The 23,012-nt window shown below is 40.2% G+C and overlaps 1 protein-coding gene across 2 annotated transcripts; it reads left to right on the top strand.

The window, feature by feature from the left end:
• Nucleotides 1-57: 57 nt before the first annotated feature.
• On the top strand, nt 58-22,772 carry mtrr (5-methyltetrahydrofolate-homocysteine methyltransferase reductase). Of its 2 annotated transcripts, none has more exons than XM_028433069.1 (15): nt 58-134; nt 944-1,088; nt 1,265-1,418; nt 1,590-1,707; nt 1,824-2,319; nt 2,396-2,509; nt 2,605-2,761; nt 2,899-2,987; nt 4,679-4,859; nt 9,407-9,449; nt 11,444-11,624; nt 12,225-12,343; nt 17,129-17,221; nt 19,935-20,117; nt 21,615-22,772. In XM_028433069.1, the coding sequence occupies exons 2-15, from the start codon at nt 945-947 to the stop codon at nt 21,757-21,759; spliced, it is 2,217 nt and encodes a 738-aa protein (XP_028288870.1). In that variant the 5' UTR covers nt 58-134; nt 944; the 3' UTR covers nt 21,760-22,772. The 2 variants fall into 2 exon arrangements, with proteins under 2 accessions (XP_028288870.1, XP_028288869.1); XM_028433068.1 differs by having other exon boundaries at nt 19,935-20,129.
• Nucleotides 22,773-23,012: the final 240 nt, after the last annotated feature.

The raw sequence follows: 23,012 nt of genomic DNA, 5'->3' as shown, positions 1-23,012 counted from the left end.
GTCTTTTTCTTGCAATGTGGTGCCTTCCAATCACGTTGAATCTCACTCGCTCATAATCTCGCGTGAATTTGGTTGAACATATAATTCCAGTGGAAGGACTGGGCTGAGTGAATTTGAGTAGCGGCGTCCTAAAGGTAAAATATCTTGACATATTCAAAAGTGTTATGTCAACTTTTAATAACATTTACTTATGTGTTCGCAGTAAAGGAAGTGTTTAGTTAATTAATCTTACGGGGATTTAAGTTTGGCAACAGGGCTTCACGGCGGTGTTTCAGGGTTTAGCTAGTAGCTGTGTAACTTTTAGCTAAAGAGCAACAACTCTGTCAAGTGGCTGCTCTTTGGTTAAATTTATGTGGAATCAAAATGCTTATATCCACGTGTGCTGTTATGTGAATCACTGTCAGTGTCCAGATCTGACGCAACGTCCGGGTTGGCTCTGCTGCAAGCCTTCAGAGTGCTGCAGAGGTTGTTCGGTGGCAGGCTGATAGAATTATTTGTTAGATATATAGTAGGAGTAATACTGCTAATATCCGACATATAAGTCGTGGTAACATTGCTAACTATTATATGATAACTTGATAAGAAGATATAGTACATTTAAATATTTTGGCAACAATTAATTAATCCCTCTGAGGACTAATTAGTAAAGTATTCTGATTGTGATTGAAGAAGCCACATATGAGCAAATCTCACATCCTCATTGTAGTTTGTTGTCCACCAGCATCAGGCCTTTGTCACCTGAGATATTTTTGGCATATCAGAGTTGAACATAATGATGGCTGGATTCCTGTTAAGTGTCATTTTTCCTGTTGGTTTACAGGAGCAGATGGGATAGGATCATCTATCGTTCTCTATTATAAAAAGTCAAATAGTCTGCAATAAGAATTTCTTGTTAGCGATTGTCCTCAGTTTAGAAATGACCCTTGTTTTCCTGGATTTTTAGCATGCCCTGTGAAGTGAAGCCTCGGTTTGTGATTCTGTATGGCTCTCAGAAGGGCCAAGCCCAGTCTATAGCGGAAGGGATAGCTGAGGAAGCCGAGGAGCATGGACTAGTTGCTGATCTCAGCTGCTTGGACCAGATTGAGAAGGTATGTTAAATTTTTTTCTCAGAACAGAACTGTTCTCAAAGCTTACACAGCATCTCAAAAACAATAACACATGAATACCATTTGGTTGCTTGCATGGATGTGTGAATATTAATGGAACGTGTTGTCATATGGATTGGGAAACACCAGATGCTTATTAATCATATAACTGGTTACAGTACAATTTGGAGAAAGAAACTGCCCCAGTGGTTTTTATTGTGTCTACTACTGGAGATGGGGAACCACCAGACAATGCCCTGCAATTTGTAAAGCGCATCAAGAAGAAGACCCTCCCCCCTGACCACTATAAGCACCTTTGCTATGCACTTTTAGGTAAATTCCTCTGTGAGGGTCTGTGTTAGCTTTCTGCAGCTTAACTGTCAGTAAAAAGAACTTGAAATCTGCACATCATTACAGTGACCTTACAGTGCAGTGCCCAGCACATTGTTTACTTTTTGAACAGTGCCAGAAAAGTCTTGATCTGTTTTCCTCTGTCTGCTTCAGCTTTAGGAGACACAAATTATGCAAATTTCTGCAACGGTGGTAAGACCATTGAACGTCGTCTACAGGAACTGGAAGCCAAACAATTCTATGCGACTGGATATGCAGATGATGGTATAGGGTAAGTTATGATAAGAAATGAATATTGACAACCAGCTCTCAGCATGTGCATTTAACCTACACTCTCTTGTTTACACTGCTGTCATTTTGTCATCTTGTGGACTTTGTTTTCTCCAGGTTGGAGGTGGTTGTGGACCCCTGGCTTGCAGGACTGTGGAAAGCCATCAAAGGAGCCTTATCAAAAATGGCTTCTGACAGGACTGCTCACATAAAAGAGAATGCAGCAGACTCAGCCAAAACAACTTCTGATTCATCCATACCAGATGTGCAGCTAAACCTTTTAAGCCTCACTGACCACCAGGACTGCGAGTCATGTGTAGACACGGACTCCAAATTTGCATCTGCTGCTTCATCTTCAGCTTCTGCTGTTTCTGATCTCAGGCCAGCTTCTTCTGCAGGGAGCTCTGGGTTGGCATCTCATTCTCGTGGTTCTGCCAGTGTTTTTACATCAGCACCACAAGCACAGGCCGTAGATGCTGAAGTTCTCCATGTTGAATTGGCAGCTTCTCTGACATGCTCTATACCACCACTGTCCGAGTCTGCGCTTAATGTTCCTGCTCTGCCTCCTTCATACTTGGATGTCTCTCTTCAGGAGGTGGACAGTGTGGAAGAAGTAAGGATCAAGGCTGATGGTAAAACCAAAATTTGTTCCATACGTCACAGTTTATTTCATGATTGCTCTCCCTTAGATTGGTGGACCATTTAACAAAGAGACTATTCACAACGTCCCTATATCTGGAGCAGTTCAGCTGACCAGAGGAGATTCTGTCAAGACTGCCCTTTTCCTCGAGCTGGACATCTCTGTATGCACCGCAAATTAATGTTTTTTTAAAAGACATTTTAAACCCCAAACAGGGTATTAGAGGGCATATTTAATGTTTTATCTTTTCATTTTTAGGCTTGCCCAATGATGGCCTATCGGCCAGGGGATTCTTTTAATGTCTTCTGCCCAAATAGAGCTGAAGAGGTGGACAACCTTCTCCACAGATTAGGCCTTCAAGACCAGAGGAACTATCGTGTCAACGTTACTCTCAGGAAGGACACTACAAAAAAAGGCAACTCTACATTGCAGTGTGATAGACATCATAACACATTGCAGGCTGCACAATATCTAAACATTAGTGCAGCATTGCATGCTTGACATCTGTCCTGTTGTGATTACTGTCTAATGATTTTTGCCTCTTCTCTAAAGGTGCTCAGGTGCCAGCCTACATCCCCCAGAGTGTTTCACTGCTGTTCCTGCTCACATGGTGCCTTGAGATCAGAAGTGTACCTAAGAAGGTACTGTGTTTCCAAACATTGCACCACAGCTGATTCTCTAAATTGATTAACACAAGCTAATTTTTACTCTTGACACCCTGCTTGTTGTTTTAGAAAATCAGCGTAATAAGGGCACACTGTTTTTATTTGTTTTGTTAAAGCTTAGAGAGAGAGGTGTGTTATTTTCCTTTAGAAGGGCAAATATATTTTTCCTATTTTTCCAGACTCAAATGGTCTGTGTCTGGATCAAGAATTTTTCTAGAGGTCATTGTTTGACTTTATAACCTTAGAGTAGACTAAATTTACAAAGTCAAAGCAAAAATCATAGTCCTCCGTTCAGTTTTATCTGTCATATTCATGTCCTCAATACGATGAAATGTGGTAATGAGAAGAACCAGTCAACATAGCAATAGTAATAACATGGAGGTAGAATGATACATTGTCAAAAATAGCACTTAAATGCTATAGAAAAAGAATAAAATAAAATATAGCCCAATCCACATTAGGACCATTAGTTTACATCTGGCTTGAGCAGCAACAGTGACTGTTTTTGTATTGTTCACCGTACAGTGTTGTTCTAAACTCACTGTGCACTATTACTATTAAAACACATAAATATGTTCAGGTAAAGAATGTAATGTGGAGTAAGATATTATTTTTTAGGAAATTAGAATGCTTCAGCAACACATTAATACTGATTTCTGCCCTACTTTTATTAGGTAAGCATTTCAACTGCCCAGATCAAACTTTTTGTGTTAAAATGGTATAGAATGTTTACATTTTAAAAGCCATCATCTGTTCAGTTCCCTTGAAAAGTCTGTAGAAACGACCTCTGCTGAGATTTCTCAGACTGAAATTGATTGTTTTGGGCCAAACAGCTGTCTACAGAGTTTTATTTTATAACACCTGTGTAATGCAAGCAGTCAGATTGTTTTACTGAAGAGATCACAGTGCCTGTGTATGTGTACCTGCATCAGATACAGGTAGATGTGCAGTACGTCCTGACACTCCACTTCTACTGAGACAAATGTGAGAATATATTACCCAGTCTATCCATTTGTTTGCTTTTTTTTTCGCTTTACAAGATGAAGTGGAAAAGGATGATAATATTATTTTGCAGTGTAAACTACAATGGGAACGTGTCAGTATTCTTTTCATACTTAGAAAGTATAATAACACATTGATCTGATCTTATTAAATCATTGAGATTATACAAAACACTTGACAAATATTTAATAAGTTCTTCAAACTGTATGACGTTGATTCCTTTATTTTAATGTTTCATGATCATTTACATCTTTTAATTGCCTTCAGTAACAATAACAAGAGAAATGCCAATTAAACTGTAGTAACTGATTGCATTAACAGAGCAATGAATTAGAGAATTAAAAGTTTGCCTCTGTTGCAATAAAAAAAATCTAAATGACACCTTTGTGCTTGCATAAACTGCGATGTGCTTATTGAAATAGCTGCATTACATAAGTGCTGTGTCAAGGTCTACCTCGGTGAAGTGTTCCTTTACTGAGAAGACTTGCTTTTTTATGGCCCATGCATTAACGTGTGTTCTACTGCAGTGTCCTCTAAATGTGGCGGGTTTTACTTTTCACAGATGTGAATTGAAATATGAGTCTAAAATGCTGTAAAAGTTGTGACCGTTGTTGCTGATGGAGGTGAGGAAGTGACAATACGACGGATTGTTGTGTCTCCATCAGGCATTTCTGCGAGCACTGGCGGAGCATACAGGGGACAGTGTCCAGAAGAGGAGACTGCAGGAACTTTGCAGTAAACAAGGTGCTGCAGACTACAACCAGTATGTGAGAGACCCGAGCCTTAGTTTTCTGGAGCTTCTCATTTCCTTCCCGTCCTGCTCGCCTCCTCTCAGCCTCCTCACAGGTCAGTCATAAGGCCAGAAATTCTCTGGCTCTATTTAGTGCAAAAACAATACTTTCCCTTTGTATCATCTGAAATACAAAATCTGATCGTAATCACATTTATAACTGTTGTTTGGCTTTATTGTCGTTTGTCACACAGCTGCATTTTATAATTAGCATTGACCCGCCAGCTACAGACAAATATTCAGACATAATTTTTTTTAGATGTTATTTTTGTATTTGTTATAATTAAGAATTATAATAAATGCACATTTAATTAAAAGCAGGTTTTTATGTTGCCTGAAGAAAATGGAGTATTGCAGTGATTGACATGAGACTGCACCTGCACCAAATATCAGTGGAATAATTTTCTTCAGAACCATTTTTTCTAAAAAAAAAAAAGACCTCCGGATATGTGAAGTTCACTTTCTGTATTTGTATTTCTAGTTTGTTTGTCTGTCAGGATCGTTTCCATCCAGTAGGGGTCGTTGTAGTCTCACTAAAGGTAGCTTTGTGAGCTCACTGTTTTGTCAGAGCATTTAATTACACACAATGGTCAGTGTGCATCAAACAGCTCCCCAAAAGGTCAATGCTCATTTCCTTGTCACATTTGTTGAATCCATGTAGCTTCACCGTGGTTTTTTTTGTCACAGTTTATGTAAATATAATGGCAATGTTGTGACTCCAAGACGAGATGCTTTCTCGGTTTATTCAGTATCTCCTCCCCTGCTAATAATATTGATAATTTTTGCTGCTGTCTGCCATCTATGTTCCTCTCTTCTTTGACCCTATGAGCCCACCATTGGTTGAAAACTAACATTTTCTCTAAGCTCATTAAGATTGTTGGCTGGTCATTCACTATAGATCTAATAAGCTTCGACTGAAAGTTACCAGACAGTGAAATTAGTTGGCTAAAGCTTTACATTCACGTTGAGTTGTCCTCTAAAACAGCTGCACAGCTCTTGGCCTACCCCAATGTCAGTTATTTTAGGCCTACTTGCCAACCACAGCACCTTTTTTTTTTTTTTTTTTTCTCTCTCTGGTGAACTGATGCAGAAATTGGCATTCAGGACAATCGTGCCCTCGTGAAGAATGTGGTGTTGGAGGCCCTTCAGGGCAACATCTGTTATTTGGTTTACTCGTGAGCCACTGAGCTTTGCAAGGACACAAACACACAGGGTCTGCTTGGATCATAGGTTAATGGTCAACTCTGACTCAGTGTTAAAAACTACTCTGCTGCATTTTTGCACTGTTCTCGGTTCATTACCCCAACTGTAGGGGAGGTGTTTGCTGATTAGAGTTTAGGCTGTTATACACTAAACTGTAAATAATGAGGAGAGATGTGTCTGGAGTAGACCCAGATGTCTTTGGTAAAGTGCAGGGTATAAATTGAGAAAGATGCCTGCTTCTCAGTCAGCTCTCTTGTTATATGGTCCATTGTTTCATATAGGGTGTCACATAAAAACTTTGGGGTCATAGCCCCGGGGAACTGAATGCTGTCCATGAGCATCTTTTTCAATTTACTTTACCACAGGGACTGAATGAATCTGTACCAGGGTGCAGTTTTAGTCCTTTTTTAAAAGTGTGATTGTGACTTGTGGAACAAAGTAAATCATAGCAAAGTAAGGGGAATGTGCCTGTACCCCAAGAGGCCAGAGCTCCCTCTCTCTTCTGCAGGAAAAGCATGAAATTTAAAGGGAATTTTCTTGGTCACAGAAAATGCACTGCATATCACATAGATTCCCACTTTATTCATTTAAGCTGTAATAAAATGCCATAGAGAATGTTGAAATGGGTTTGGAAAACCATGAGCTAGCAGGTCCTTTTCTCAGAAGTAACTCTGAATTAGCAATTGTAAGCTATTAAAACCTTCCCAAGGAGAATTCTTCTTGATGCCTTAATGCTAACAACCTCCCTAATTCCATGTGCAGCCAAAGAAGCTCTCCATAAATCTTCGGAAGTATATACTTTTATGCTCAACTATAATGCTATCTCATTTTTCCCACTAAAATGGTGCCTCTGCATATAAGTTACAGTAAAGAGACGATTCTTGACACGGTATATATTATGTAGTTGTGCGGGATGATCAATGTCATTCTGGAAAATAATAAGTGGGGATCCTGAGACTGTATTTTTTGGGAATGGGGCCCTTCTTAAGATGCATATTTTAAGATATCCTCATGCTTGTGCTCCTCGAGCAGCTCACATCAACAAAATAAGAGCTTAGCTCTTAAAAGTAATATATTCTTTGTATCTACCAGCAGTATCATCATGGTCCAGTGATGTGAGATGATGGATTGGTTGTCCCCTGCCACAGACATGTGCTGTCACTCTGTGATAGAAAGGCAGCGACTGTAGCGCTATGCAGCCGCAGAGGATAGTGTTAACGTACATGATACACCATCTGATGGAAAGCTGTGAGGTTTCTCTGATGGACAGGAAAGGTAGATGATTTGTCCAAAACGATTTGTTACTTGTGGCTCTGTTTTGAGAAACTTTAAAGATTTTTTTTAAAGCTTTTCTTAGGTTAACCCTGAGTATGTCTGGAGATTTATTTACAAATTACTCACTCCTTAGTGTGAGCATATTGATTAAAAGAAAGCAAGGCCAGCCTGTAATCTCATCATTAATACATTTTCAGCCTCCAAACATAATAGCCCCCCCTCCCCCACTTACGATTGTTTTATTTCCATGTCATCAGGGTGTGAACTACAGGGGAGCCAGAGGGAGCTCCCTTAGAAGCATGATTTGTATAATTGTGGGGGGTCTCTAAAATATTGACTGTGACTCTTTTCGCCAGGCGTTTCTATTTGTCTGTGTATTCATCATCATGGATCATGTGTAAAATGAGGCTGTTATTGATGTATGATTCATGCATGAGGACGAATCATTACTAATTCACTTTAATATAAGCTTGCATGCTATTCTAACCATCGTCAAAGTGTTGGAGCTCAATATCATTTAAACTCAAAGATCTGGGAAAACAAACTTTCTTAAATGAATCAAATCACAAAAATAAAACAGAAGAAGAATTTAGCCTTCATGCAGTGTCTCTCTTTATCTTTTTCTCTGTGAGAAATGCACAGCAGTGGCAGCATTTAATCTGATGTCTGACGAATGATGATGAATAAACGCAAGGGCTTTATTAATATATCTGTCATTTCTACACACATTTATCAAAAAAACTGAAAGAATGAAAAAACATTGGTTTGATTGTTTTTCTGAATCATCTGCAAACAAACAGCCTTTAATTGCCTTCTTGGGGTCAGACACAGCAGAGAGAACATTTATAAAGGACTTTCCTCCTCACAGATATTTTTATCTAATATTTTTTTGCCATGAGAGACTCGCAGCAGGCAGCAGTGACTGTTTTTCTATTATTCATATGCTACAACTACATTAATAGGAATAATGGAAGATATGATATAAATAAAGTGCTTTATTTGTCCTTTATGACCCTGAAAAAATTTGCACATAACATGTGATGACTTTTTGGTCTCAGCGGAGTTGGCTTCTACCTGGCTACCTGTCATTTTTTATATCTCTGATGTGATTTGCTTTTCTTCAAAACTCATCAGTTTCTACATTAACTGGTAATTTGTTCAGATCTTTATTATTCTGCTGTGTGTTGTTGAGCCCAATGTTCTCGGCTCTCTAAAGCTGATGTGTTTGCCTATCCCTGTTGTCTTTTAGTATCTGAGGGAATATGGATTAGTTTATAGCAGAGGGCTGCTGTGTCAGCAAAGCCTGTGTTTTTGTTTAAAAATCCTCTCTCAAACTTACTTTTAAGTGTTTCCTGCATCTCTCTTTATATATTTTTTCTTTTTTTTTTTTTGGTAAAAAGCTCAGCTCAACGAGATGAAATGGACGTCAAAGTATAGAGCTGTCTCTCTAACACCCTGAGCTGTTTAGATGTCAGACAAACCCAGAAAGAGAGGAGGGAGCAGATTTAGTCCAGCTGTTTGTCTTTCTGGGCAATTTAGCAGAAAAATGTGTTATTGTGAGGCCTCAGCTGGTACATATGCTGCGGCTTTACCTCTGCAGCTTAATCTATCACCAAGATACAAATAAAATGTAAGGGAGTACATAGCAAGCACACGGCACCACTCTCAATCACTCACTTCGCCCACGTCTAATAAGTGGAGCTGGTTCCTGCATAGAGAGTAGCGTATCCTGTTACTACAGGGTAAAAAGTTATCTCAAACTCATATAAGTTTTTCTGATTTCACTCACTCACTCCTTACGCATACAATGATATTACCCAAAAGAGGGCACCTTCATGTCTGGCATTGAAATAAGGTCTGCATAAGCAATCTGTTTCCTACTGGCTCCACATCTGGACACTTGGGATTCCATAACCCTGAGTTTGTAATTTCATAAATATAGAAGTGTGTCCTAGAAACAAGACGGTAACCTGGGTGGGGGGTTACCAAGGATAGATTGGTAGGTGGGATGTCTCAGTGGACCGAGATGACTTTCACTTTTTTTGTCTCCTCTCTGTCATGGATGTCTGTGAAACCAAATCTTAGTGAGACAGTGAAATGATTGACAGTTGTGCTTGCCTTTCAGAGCATTTGCCGAAACTGCAGCCCAGGCCTTATTCAGCAGCCAGGTAAGGTGACAGGAAATTAGACTGAAGCTTTCATCTTGTACTGCATAAAAGTGTGCACAAGTGTCCTGTGACAGCATCATTTGTCTGGAATAACAAGTCTCCATATGTCTTCTATTTGTACTGATTATGGAGGCTTAATTTGTCTGATTTTGTTTTTCTTGCATTTCCATACTGCATAATAAGTAAAAAAATTAAGAGACTTTACAAACATGGTGATAATTCTTTGAGAAAAATTCACTCATTGGATGCCTTTCCTTAATTTAGGTTTGAACATTCTATTAAATGGACTGCTAATTTGCAATTTTAAACATTGTTTGGGTATGGATGTGGTCTGCTGATATTTTATTTCTGTGCATGATCAATGATATTGCTGCTGCCTAGTGTATTGTGGTCCATGTTGTGTGCACTTTTGTTTGAGTGGGTATTTATAGATGCCATTTCCTAATAAGCTCTACGATAGGAGGAAACTGCACAAATGAAGGGGCTGTAAATATTATGTAGCCTTTAGCTAGTTGTGCTAAGTTTAAATAGGCCATGTGTTCCTTCTTTTTCCCTCACTTAGCCAGTCATTGATTTGCTCTTCCTTTCAAGCTAGTGCCCATTAGCTTTGCTTTAAAACTCATGTGGAACAGCAACATCTAACGCAATGTCAAAACTTCTCCGCTCCCCTCATTAGTCCCTCACTTAGCCGCCTGCGTGTGTCTGTGTTTGTGTGTTTGTGTACAAAGATGGGGAATGGACAGAAGAGAGGGTGGCTGTAGTTTATCAGATGGTGCAGAGACATTAGAGACCTGCATTATTGATGCTGTGGTCAATAGAGGTCTCCAGTGGCCCACAGGAACTGGAGAGTGAAGGATGTGAGAGAGCGAGAGTGCTTCAGCCAGCAGTGAAGACTGCAGCGGAGGAGAGAGTCAGTTTTATTGAAGCAAGACAGACAGAAACTTTTATCCTTGGGGGGGTACTTCTTCATCTACCAGGGGTTTGTGAAAAGACTGTGGAGTAGCACAAAAAATACGATTTAATTAAAAATAAATTCACATATTTGTGTCAGGGAAGAAAATAAACACACATATAGCCATGATATATATCATATATCAGCCATGATAACAACAGACGGAATTATTCTCCAGGAGTCAGTTGTAGGACTTGTGACGTTGTGAATCTAGAAACAATTGAAATGCTTTGCCATGTATAATGGTTGATGGTCAACAACATATCACAACATTTCATCTATGTGAGTCAATGCAATGATTTCCAAATAAAGTGATATGATCAGAGGCACAACAGCCGAGATTTCAAACCTCGATAATAATGATTCTTCTGTCCGTTTGTATTTTGGTCATTTTAGTTGATGCCCTTTGGAAATGAAAATCAAAAAAAGCATATATGAAAATCACATTTTTCCTTTACCGCAGATGATTGTCTTAGTTCTATTTCATAAAAGTTAAAATTATTGGGTTCAATTTATATTGTTACAGCTTTTTATAGTTGGAATAGGTAAAAATAATTAAATTATACAAGCAATTTCATTTAAAGGCTAAATCTAAGCTTTTATATCCAGCTTCTACCCTACAATTTGTAATCAATAGTGTGAAATGATATCCAGTTCAAATTCTGTTCAAGTAAATCTGTTTAAACCACAGCAGGTGGTGGAGATCAAGGAGTGTTTGAGCTCATGTAACGGGGCTGGGCGAGTGTCACGGACACCATGGATATAAATCAGAATTTGACACATTTCACTGATTTATAATCGGCTCCATGTCAAATGTCTGTCTCTCCTTGTTAGGCTGATTTTATTTGTAGCAGCATTGTTGTTTGTGCTTGAGGATTTATTTTCCTTCATAATGCTTGTTGCTTTTTGTAAACTGCTCTGTATTTCACTCTGTTTTCCACTCCATTGTCATTGTCTGTCTGTATGCACTCTCACACACTGATGTCCCCCCCCCGTCTCTGCCTTTTTCCATCTCAAACCCTCTGTGGTCCCATCTCTGTAGCTCCTGTCTCAGACACCCAGGAAAGCTGCATTTTGTCTTCAACATGGTGGAGTTCCCAGCAAGCTCTGGGCGGCCTGCAGGGAGGCGAGGCTTGTGTACCGGTTGGCTGTTTGACCTCATCAATCCTGGCCTGGTTTTCCCTGGGAAGGCTGAATCCTCCGGCAGCACAGCTCTGCCAAAGGTAATGAGCAGACTGAAAAAAAACAAAGTAGATTGTGCACATCTGTGGTCTGGGCTGATACATTTCTAAGTGCTCATATTTGTTAGAAAAGGTGTTCAGGTGCTGCACTGCCTGTAACCCAACACTCCTAAGGACAGAAAAACTACCTACTCCTTCTAGCCTAGTCTCGCTTTGTTCTAATTTTTCCCAATAAAATCGCAAGGGCCTGAGAATGGACTGCCCACTTATCTTCAGATATTGTTGTTCAAGAGGTTCTTGAGTAAAAGTGTCTTAGAACTGTGCAGTGTCTGGTTTGGGACTCAAACCTCTACATGTTTTATGCTGCTCTGGAAATGGAGCTTTAATGTGTCAGAAACTAAAAAAAGAACAAGCTTTGGGGCAGCTGTGTGCTTAATTAAAAAATTAATTTAAGTTACAGCAAGCAAATCCTCTCCACTGCAGACTCCATGGATTCCAGTTGAAGCTCATGAGTTTTCTCATTAGTGCATCTTAGAATATAAAGTAGATCAATTAATAGATTGGCAAGCCCACAGTGGCTTCTCAGCATTGTTGTAATTACTTTCATTATTTTAAATGCTTTCTAATGGCTTCTGACCCTAGATCCATGTGAGTTTTAGACCGGGCTGCACATTCCGGCCTCCCTCTGACCCGTCACTGCCTTTCATAATGGTTGGACCAGGGACTGGAGTTGCTCCTTTCATTGGCTTTCTTCAGCAAAGGTACTACAACTACTTTAAACTACAGCATAATACTGTCTTGCAACATAATGTCTATCAAGTATGATAGACAGATGGTTTATTTTGAGATCCTTCACTTTGAATGTGCCTTAGTGATGCCGTAGTCAAGTGCATGTCATAACGTACTTGATCCAATGGCAATGTTTCAAGATATGCAACTGAAGTAGGTCAGTGAAATGTTCATGTCAAGCATGTTTATGTGTCGATTGGTGACACAGATTATTCCAGCTAAAATTGCACACCCTATAATGAATATTCACAATGTTGGAAGTGATGTTAAGTGCACATCAACCCTGCATATTTCTGAGTAATCTTCAGGGACAATTAAATGAGATCCTACTCAAAGGCGATAAAAGTCTGCGTCATGTACGGCACATATGCATAGTAAATCTAGCAGGGAGGGCTGCAATCATGTCAAGGATGATTTTCGGATGTTTTCCTCATCTCAACGGGAATAAATTATACCATCTCCGACGCACGCGTTTATGACTTCTGTAATAAAGGGCCAGAAGTCAGCGCAGCACATGGGATGTTATTGATTTGACAGTAAAAGGCCCAGTAGGGGGTGGCCATGTTGTTGGAGTAAATCTTTGCTTGTAATTGCCGATGAGGTGGTGTGAGGATATTGACTGTTAGCTAAGTAGGTTGTAGTTCCTCTACGTTGTTAAACCTTTGCTGTAAGTTTATGTTTGAAGAGTGCTATCTTTTAGAAGAGAAAAAAACGTGACAATTTTCCGAGTTTCTGGATTGATGGCTAAATCAAGATTGCTATAAGATGACCTGTCAGAAGGATTTAACGTGACTGAAGCTTATTTATCCAGCCTGATACTCGTGTGTTGGACCAGGCTCACAGCCACCATGGCTTGTCAGAAGAAAGTAAGCCTTTTTAGTCAGGCTGACATGTCTAACTCTTGGGTGGCTTTGTGTAAATGAGGTTATGCCCCAGTCAAGTTCAATTGTCTTTAAATCACCCGGATGTCTGCTGTGTTGTGGTGGGCGGTGTCTGCGGGTGATTGCTCTGAGAGGTGACACAGCGATGGCAACAGTGGATTCTCTGCAGCAGATGTGGGGAAGGCTGAGTGGTCATCAGGGGCGAGGTGCAGTTTGAGCCTTTGTGCTAGAGAAACAATGAAGACCGACTCTCCTTCTTCCTGATAAAGGTTCGGCCAGAGGGAAAACATTCTGTTGCAGTGATATGAACATATCAGTCTTTACTTTCATCCTCACAGCAGAGTCCAAATAATGCTTTTTAAAATCCAAGATAAAATGACACATTTAAGTGTTTTTGTAAAAGCAGCACATCCAGACCTCAGTTGATTTTTGAAGGCTTTGTTTCATAATACAACCACCACATCCCCTCATCAAATGCATCCTTAAATGTTCACTGTTGTATTATTTTCTTTTGGCTTTATATTTCAAGATGCTCTTGACTGTCACAGTATAAACCTGTGTGAATCTATTCATCACCTCCACTGTCTCCTCACCCTCTCTGTGTTTCTCATCCTCTCCCCTGCGAGCTGTGTATTGTGCTGGAGGATTGTAAAAACCTGTCATGGCGTGCGACATTGTACGGAATCTAACTTGAGATTCCAAACAAATCCTCGCCAGCTGACACTGCTCTCTGATAGGAGATAACAATCACCAGTTTGTCAACGGGACGCCGTATCTGCCTTGAGGCCTGAGAAGGGTCCTGTTAGCAACAAAACAACAGGGGGACACTTCGATCTTCCTGCCTTACCTCCTCTTCTACACCTACTGTTAATCAATGGCTGTTTTCAAAAGTGCTTTGTACAAGTTTGTAGCGGCTGGTAACAAGTGGAAGAAGAGTCTCTAAAGGTCAGATGCTCGCTTGGTGGTGCCAGGAGATTTTAATAAGGCCCTCCAGTCGTCTGGTATTGATTGCTGTAGTTTGCGTGGAAGGATTTGATGGAGAATGTGATTTTCATGGTCTGTCTGTGTAGCTGGGCACATTGACAGTTAAGTAAATATTAGTTTAACTGGGTGGTTAGCCTTAATCTTCTTAGCAGCTCTAACAAGCTTTTCTTTAAAAAAAAAAAATCAGCAATTTAATACGTAGGTATGCCAGTAGGCATATTGGCACATTCAATATAACAAGTATCTAGAGTCAATTTATCTGTCTAACCAGACAGCTGATTGTAATTAGACCACAGCGTCCATGAAGTTCAGCATGTTGAATGTATATGGGTGTAATTCTTCAATGTAATTTCAGTAAATAAAGCCTCGAGCTGTTGTATTTAGGCTGCGTATTTTAATGTAGAAAGCCACTCAGAAATACTTAGCTGCAGAGATGAAAATGAAAGATATGAGATAATTGTGATGTTTACGGAGTCTTAACCTCTGCCTTCCATGCCGTTTCCCCCTCCTGCTGATCATCTGAATGCCGCTGAAAGCCAACTGCCTCTGATTTCGACCCCAAATGGAGTGCTCTGTAGATGCTGCCCTCCCCCCTGGGATTGTATTGCAGGCTGTTATAGTGTGGGTATGTGATGTGATGTGATTTGTATTCAGGGAAAGGCGCCGGTGTGGTCTACTCAGAATGGAATCCAGGTTTTTCATATTGGTATTGATCCCTTTAGGGCAGGCGGCAAGAGGAGAGAGACGAGCCCACTAAAATGAGTTTACTTGAGGCTGTTTGCAGATCAGAAGAATCTCGTCCAGGATGCTAATGGATGGGATCGGAGCGTTCAGATCAGGTCTGCCAGACAGCTCTGTTACTGGGTCCTCATTCAGACATAAAGTTCAAACAAACTTCTTCTGTGAAGCATTTTCATTAACTGGTCAACTCTGCATTCAATTAGTGAGAGCAAAGCTTTGTTTCAGTATTCACAATCACACTTTTCCATTGATTTGTTTTTCCCTAAGGCCAATTAGCGCTGAGCTGCAACTAACTATTGATTAATCAGTTCATTATTTTAAAAATGTAATAGATCTGTTAATCTTTCAGTTCATAAAATGTCAGAAAGACATCCATGTTTAACCAACCTAAAATTCAAAACCTGAAAATATTCAAATCATTAAAACTTATCATAAAAATAGCGACAAATGTTCACATTTAAGAAGCTGAAATTGACAAATGCTTTAAATTGTCTTGTCCCCAATTTATTTATAAAAGTGTTATCTACCCAGATCAATACTGGGAAAAGTAACGGCAAAATAAGCAACATTTTGATGATTTACTCAGTCTGCTGCTACATTTGTCTTGACTGATTGACTGACTTATTTTTGACCAACAGGTTTGTATTTGTATATTTATGAAAGTAGTCTTTCTTTCATGAGACACATTGAGATTGCCTGTGCCTTCTGTAAGGGGCCCAAACTACATTTTGAGAACCACTGAAAGTTCTTCGCCCATTCAAATGTGTAAATTATGTGTTCAGGTTGTTCATGCACCAATCCTGTTTTTTGTGATCACATCGTCTTAGGAAAGCATTGTGAAAATCCCTTCACATTTGGCAAAACAATTACTTTTCAAGGGTGAGCTCATTTGAATTTGATCATGGAGGCAATGTCTCAAGAATCACTATGCAAATTAGGACAAAATTTCACAAAACTGGTTGGCAGAGGCAGAGGTATATTACCACAAGGTAGCAATTCCAGTCCTATTGTACGTCACTTGGATCATTGAGTTTCATTGTCCAGAATGACGTGAGCACAGTTTGCCATTAAAAAGCTGTTTTCAAATTCATCTCCTGAAGGAACAAATGTTTTATGTGCTCATCTTAAATTGGAGTTTCAGACGTGGATATAGATTGAAGGCTTGACGATGGACGACTGTTTGTCCAGGAAGGACCTGTTATATAGTTGAAAATTTTTAAAAACTAAAAGCAATTAACTTTGTTTTTTGTGTTTTTGATAGTTTTTAATAGAGTTGGACAACATACATGGAGAAGTACCGGTATTTTATTTTTTCTCACACTTCAACTATTCAACTCATTAACACCATCCAATCCAACGATTTTGTGATGCCTGGAAAACAGCAGGATTCAGTCTGCAGGTGACTAGCAGTGGATAGAGTTTAGCCGAAGCAGCTCCTTATCCTTGGAGTGCAGCAGCACAGCACAAAGGACCCAGTCTCAGTGGTTCTCTTAGCTCTCTAACTCAGTGGTATATCTTAGCCCCTCGTCATGGTTGGTCACTTCAGCCCCACCCCCTCCACCTTCCCTCACCAGCGGGGGTAACAGATAATGCTGGCCTCTTTAGACAGTCAGCTGACTGATGGCATCGTGAAAGGTTGGGGGTCAACTGTTGTTATCTGGGAGAGAGCTGTCACCTTTGCAGCAGGTGTGTGGCACAGATAACAGCATCCTCAGAGCGCTTTGTGCCGCTGCGTTGCAGTTGCCTGCAAAGGATTCTGGGAGATTTGCCAAACTCCAAATCCACAAGAGGAATCACTTTTTCAGAAGCTGTTTTGTGCACCAAGTAACAGCTGGACACACATACATGAATGAAAAACACACACACACACAGAACCTGAGTTCTATTTTTAGTTATTGTTTATAGTGATAAGATCTATCCTTCTGTTTGGATGAAATTTTATTATACATATTATGTCCTCGCTTCTGTGTGCCCGGTTGTTTCCATGCATTAGACAATTGTGGTACTTTGTGTACTGGTGGTGCAGACAGTGCTTATAGTGTCACTTCTCTTCTTTAACCACTGCTGCAAAGGAGGACTCTCTCTCCTCCATCTGCTCGGGGTGTCTGTTTGTATTGATTGACCGCTAACAGCTAACTGTTTGACTTTCAGAGAGGCAGAGAGGCAGAAGGACCCTGAAGCCGTATTTGGTGAGACCTGGTTGTTCTTTGGTTGTCGCCACAGAGACAGAGATTACCTGTTCAGGTAAGACGTGCTTGTCCATACACTTCAGTGGTTCTTTTAGACACACATACACTCATATGTATTCTATAATGCTAATGCTGTTGTGAGTCAGATACGCTGCTCTCCATCCACACATCCCTCCTCACCCTGCCTCTACACTTTCCATGTATTGAAATCTGTGAACTGTGTGATGAGTGTCTCGGTCTGTTTGCAAGATGTGGGTGTCTTCCTGGTAGATCAGCCATCTAATACTACTAAACTGCAGTGTACTACCAGAAGGACCCAAAATAACACCAGACACTAGCTTTTAATGGAGCATTCAGCAGATAAAGAGTTAAATATTCACCACTGAGATGATATTTTGTCATTTGGAGAGAGGCTCAACTGCAAATGTATGCTAATGTGTAACAAAGCTAATACATTAGCCATAACAACTCTAAATGTCAACACTGTTTACAGCTGCTGTCGTTGAAAGATGAACCTAAATAGATTCAAGATTTGCTGATGCACAGAGATTCAATAAAGTTCTTGTGAATTATAGTTCTGCTGTTAACAGGAGATTTTAAGATTTCGTTCTCAGCTTTGAAACAATGCTGTATACTCGACTGGATCCGAAGGGGGAGCAGTGTCATCATAAAAAAATTGTAAATAGTAATCTGTTCTCTTAAACCTCCAAATCCATATAGTATTAAAAGTCATCTTTTGCTGTAAAAAAACAAATCTGAATGTTATACCTCCTGCCTTGAATTGTAAATGCATTGTAAGCTGACGTCGACCTCAGTGGAGGTCCTTGCTCTGATGAGTTTATTTTGCCCTTACTCTCTCCTGACTACATACTAATTGATCAGCTCTTCTTAATGTCAGCAGCAAGCGTGTGCTCAACCCCGCTGCACTGAGTTCCTTTGCCAGATTAAATAGTGTGAATGGATTAGCATCCTTAATCACAGAAGAGCAGATCACAGAGGATGTTGTTTGTTCCCTTTTGTTTCCTCTATCCCTTACTTAAATACTAACTCACAGCCAGGTAGTGGGCGGTGTTTGTTCACAGTGTGGGCCTTTCTGATGAATACCCCCACAGTGTTGACCAAAGTGATTAGTCTGTGCTTTATGAGCCACCCATGAAGAGCTGTACTCAATTTAAATAGGTTAGCAGAATGAGAACAACATACCTGCAGTTGAATTGGCTGCCTGCACTCATCTCTGTTGGACTTCTCCTAAAGTAAGTGCCATTTGGTATGCAGAAACCTGCTTTGCATACTTTGTAGGATTTTTTTAAAACGTCCCAGATTTTGAAAGTCGTAAGTACGGGTTGAAATTTGAACTTGCATAAATATAGCATAAACTGCTTTTTATGCTTATAAATATTACAGAATGTCAAGACTGAGTGCAACCAACTCTCTGATCGTGCTCTGAATGCAAAAGACAAACAAGACTTGCAGTGTGCCTCAATCAGCCGCAACACTTAACATCTCTGTGAGAGATGGAAGTCAGTCTGCCTGCCTGGCAAACTTGTCCCCCCCCTTCTGCTGCACTTACGCCTTCCCTCAGCCTCTTTATGGTATGTGATTTCATGCTGTTGAGGAAACATGGCTGGAAGGCCTGCTGAGTTCACGTTTTGGTCTGGGATATTGCCACAGGCTGTTATACTTATGAACACACCGAGGAGTCTGACATGTTGTGGCCGTCATCTAGGAAGTCAGCTGCCTTTTGTCATCTGCCAGTTTCTGCTCACACGGTTATTAATCTTTGACAGTTTTTGTTCAGACAAACAAGACTCTGCAGTCCTTCTCTTTGTAATTCAGGCTGTTGCTCTTGTGTTCAAACAGACTTTGTAATCACACAACGTCTTTTAATGATGCTTCCCAATCAAATGGTAGATGGTAAACATTGAGCAGAAGCAAAAATTGTGGATGTTTTAGAATAAAGACAACAATCCTGGTCTCTGCCTTTAGTATTCATATCACAGTCTGTGTCTTATCAAACAATGCCTTATTTTAGTCTGGGGGTTACAGAAAAACAGACCCCCGAGGCAAAGACCTTCACCCATGATCTCAGAGCCACAGTTTGTTAAGAGTGTGTGCGCTTGTGTCTGTGTGTGTGTTTCCGCTTTTTCTGACTGCTTAACTTTAAACAAGATGCTCTAAACCACAGTAAACCTTACTCCCTCACTCCCTTCCTTCTTTCCAATAGCACCCGGGGCCCTGTAAAAACACTGAGGCATAAGAAGGAGTAGTTGGCAAGCAAAACACACCGATGGGGAGCAAGGTTACACCCAACTGCAAGGCTGGGAGGATTGATTGTAAAAAGATGCTCATAACAGTGACTCGACCTTGCTTATGAAATCCATATTTTTTTTTGCACTTCTCTTGTTAAACAAGATAAATTGGTTGTCTGGCACAGTTTTGCTCAGACCTTTTGCCCATCAGTGCTGTGTTTTATCGAGCCTGACAGGCTTTTTTTGAAGCATCTGGGGGGACTTGCATGTCTTGTGAGGCAGTTGGAGGTTTTCTTAAATATCTTAAGGGAGTTTTGAATGTAAACGGATAAAGAGGCCTAACTGGGTTTAATACTTGGCATTATTAGGATTCTGCGTTTATCTTCTTCCGAAAAATGATGAGATGGATGCTGTTAGGCATGGACGGGTGCCCATCACATTTTCTAAAAACATCCTGTCCAGTATCTCATGAATAATCTTAATGTTACTGCTGTACAATCTTTTTGTTTTTGTTTTCAGAGAGGAACTGGAGAGCTTTGTGTCCCGTGGTACCCTAAACCACCTTAAGGTGTGTTTCTCCAGGGATGACAGGGGGGAGGAGGAGTCCACCCCCTCAACACCACAACCCAGATACGTCCAACACAACCTGATGCTGCACAGTCAACAAGTCACGGACATCCTGCTCAAACACAACGGTTATCTGTATGTCTGCGGGTAAGACTGACATTCTGTTTTACATTCACCCCCCTGTCGTGCCTGTGCCACATTCTACTTCATGTGTCGGAGTGAACGGAGTGCAGGAGTCTTTTCTGCTCTACTTTTCTCTTGTAAATCAATATTGATTTCTTTCTCTGTTCACATTTGGCAGAAAATTAATATTCAATTACTGGTCTAGCATCAGGTCTATAGAAATGCATTATCTCTTTACAAGAGAGATCCAATCGACAGTGTGCAGATAACACAGTATTTTTTTTACAAATAATAGCACATACTAACATCAACAGGTATACATACAATACCTGATCTGCAATTCTTTCTAGACCATGCCACCAGTTCTGAGTGTTAGGAGCATGCGATAGGCTAAGAATAGCCTCTTGTGTCCACCCTGCCTCCAGTATTTGCTCCCTGGACAATAAATGGGATCATATCCAACTGCTGTCATTGTTCAGTTTCAGCAACAGAGTTCTGGATGTCTCCAGAGATGCAGCACTGTGTGGCACAGCGGCTGTGTTTACATCAAGACTGAATAGGGCAAGTCTGTGCTAACTTTTGGGAACACTGAACTGACTGCAATTTGTATTTTCAATTTATAAACTTGTTTTTATATATATTGCATCTATACTGATTTACATAGCTGTTGTGATGGTAAACACTAATATGTGTAAATAGTAGCACAGCACCACAGTGAGCCCTTCTAGATAAAGGTGCTACACTTTTGAAATTGTTCCAGTGCACAGTTTTATGCACTGTTTCTAGGTATCAGGCAGCAGGGTTGTTCCGCGCCTGTAGAAGAACTCCACAGTTCTCCATGTGAACTAATTTCAGGCTGTCTCACTGATTTCTGTCTCATCACATACGGTAATCAGTTGATGATGTTGATCAGGGCTTTGTGGAAGCCACACAAGACTTCTTGTTCTTCTTGTCAGTGTAGATGGTTCTTTATGACTGTTGCTGTACCCTGTGAGAAATGATTTAGATGATAAACCTATGTGACACTTGGCCCATGAGAGATGTGTGTTTGTGTATATATTTTCTTTTTCTAGTATTTCTCACTCTACCTCGGATTCATCGTCTACCGTTACCTTCAACGTGATGCAATTTCATGTTCTGTTTGTGTCATTTATAGTGTATACATACTTTGCTTTTCCTACTTTGTAAATCCGAACATATTGTTTCTGTCAGTACAAAGACAAAAACCCAAACATGTCAACATTGTGTAGCTACACATCAGATTCTTTTTGTTTCTCCCTGGCTTTTCTCACCTTTGGGTAAATTACTTTTGAAACATCAGAACTGTGTGAATTCCTCAGAGTCAGAAAATATAACTGTTGGATGATGAATGCTCCCCAGCAGGCAGCAACAGTAAAATCAGTCACTTCTTTTCAGGATATACTCCAGGAGAGGCTGCACTTGCTTTATGGTTTATAAAATGGTGTGATGTGCAGACATACATAATATATCTGTGCTTTTCCTCTACAGTGATGCTAAGAACATGGCTAAAGACGTGAATGAGACCCTTGTAGAAATGATTAAAACGGAGCTTCAAGTGGATCAACTGGACGCCATGAAGAGACTGGCATCGCTCAGAGAGGAGAAACGCTACTTACAGGACATCTGGGGCTGACAGAGCATGAGCAGATAAGGGCATTTTGAAGCTTCCACTGGGCTTTCTTACACATTGAAAAAGAAGAAAAAAACAGCATGCTCAGCCGTAACCTCTGGAACCGTAAAAATTGTGGATGCTGAAGCCCGGAGGTTAGTTTACACCACCAAACCCTGCTGGGATGGAGTGTACCATGCTGACCTGGGGATATCGGTTCACTACATCATCTTAGGCTCTGCTGTTTGAACAGAAATGACCTTGGTCAGGGCAGGAAAGCTGGAGATTGGTCCTGCAGTGTGAAAATGCTTTTAGTGTAGACAGGCCTCTGTTTGTCCTTTCTGGGGAAAAGGCATTTACTAACGTCAGCTACGATGGAGTGATTTTGATGAGGCTGTGAGAGCCGGATATCGCTCCGAACTAGATGGAAACAACACGGCAATCTGTAGTTCACAAACAACACACACACAGGAAATTGTTTATTGTCATGCAGGGATAAAAGAAATGATTTGTTTTTTATGTGCCTAACCACCACTGCCAGCTGGATAAAAAGTCAGTTGAAATTTTTTATATTTTATATATATATATATATATATATATATATATAAAGAAAATTTTAAAATTTGGAAGATTTTAATGCTAAACTTTGCTGCTAACCTGTTGACTATGATTTTTATCTAGAATAGTGGGGACATTTTGTTTGATAACAATTTGGCTTTTTAATGTATGTATCCAAAAAAACTGGTATAATTTATGCCCATGGACATAAGGACTGTTCAGTGATTTATCATGGCTGTGTGCTCACAATCAAGCACAGACGGTGTGGATCTCAGTAATAATGCTCAGCCCAGACCACAGCAATTTATCTAAACTGAGTTTGTTTGTGTGTCTCTGTCTGCCCCCACACTCTCAGCAGACTGCCAGTTTGGAGATACTAAACCTCAACTTCTAAGTCCTGCAAAATCTCCCAAACTGTGAATTAAACAAACACATCTGAGCTTTGTGTGATCAGGAATTAAAAGATGTTTCACAGTGAACTATTCTGTGTTTTTCCTCTTTTGTCTACGCACACAGGTGTGTTGGTAGGTGACCTTACAGTATTTGAAGTGTGCGACCATGAAGGGATGGGTGACTTGAAGCATTTGTGAAGCAGTGGGAATTATTTTGACGCTAATGAAGTCTGATTGATCGGGGACGATTGTTTTATTTAAATTTAGACATAATTTGATTGTTCAAGGTGACTTTGGTCAGATGATGAAGACTTGCTCTGCTAATTG

This window comes from Parambassis ranga, chromosome 20, assembly GCF_900634625.1.
Source record: "Parambassis ranga chromosome 20, fParRan2.1, whole genome shotgun sequence".
In the NCBI taxonomy this organism is placed as follows: Eukaryota; Metazoa; Chordata; class Actinopteri; family Ambassidae; genus Parambassis; species Parambassis ranga.
The sequence above is the reverse complement of the archived record's forward strand: the minus strand, read 5'-3'. Positions and strand labels throughout refer to the sequence as shown.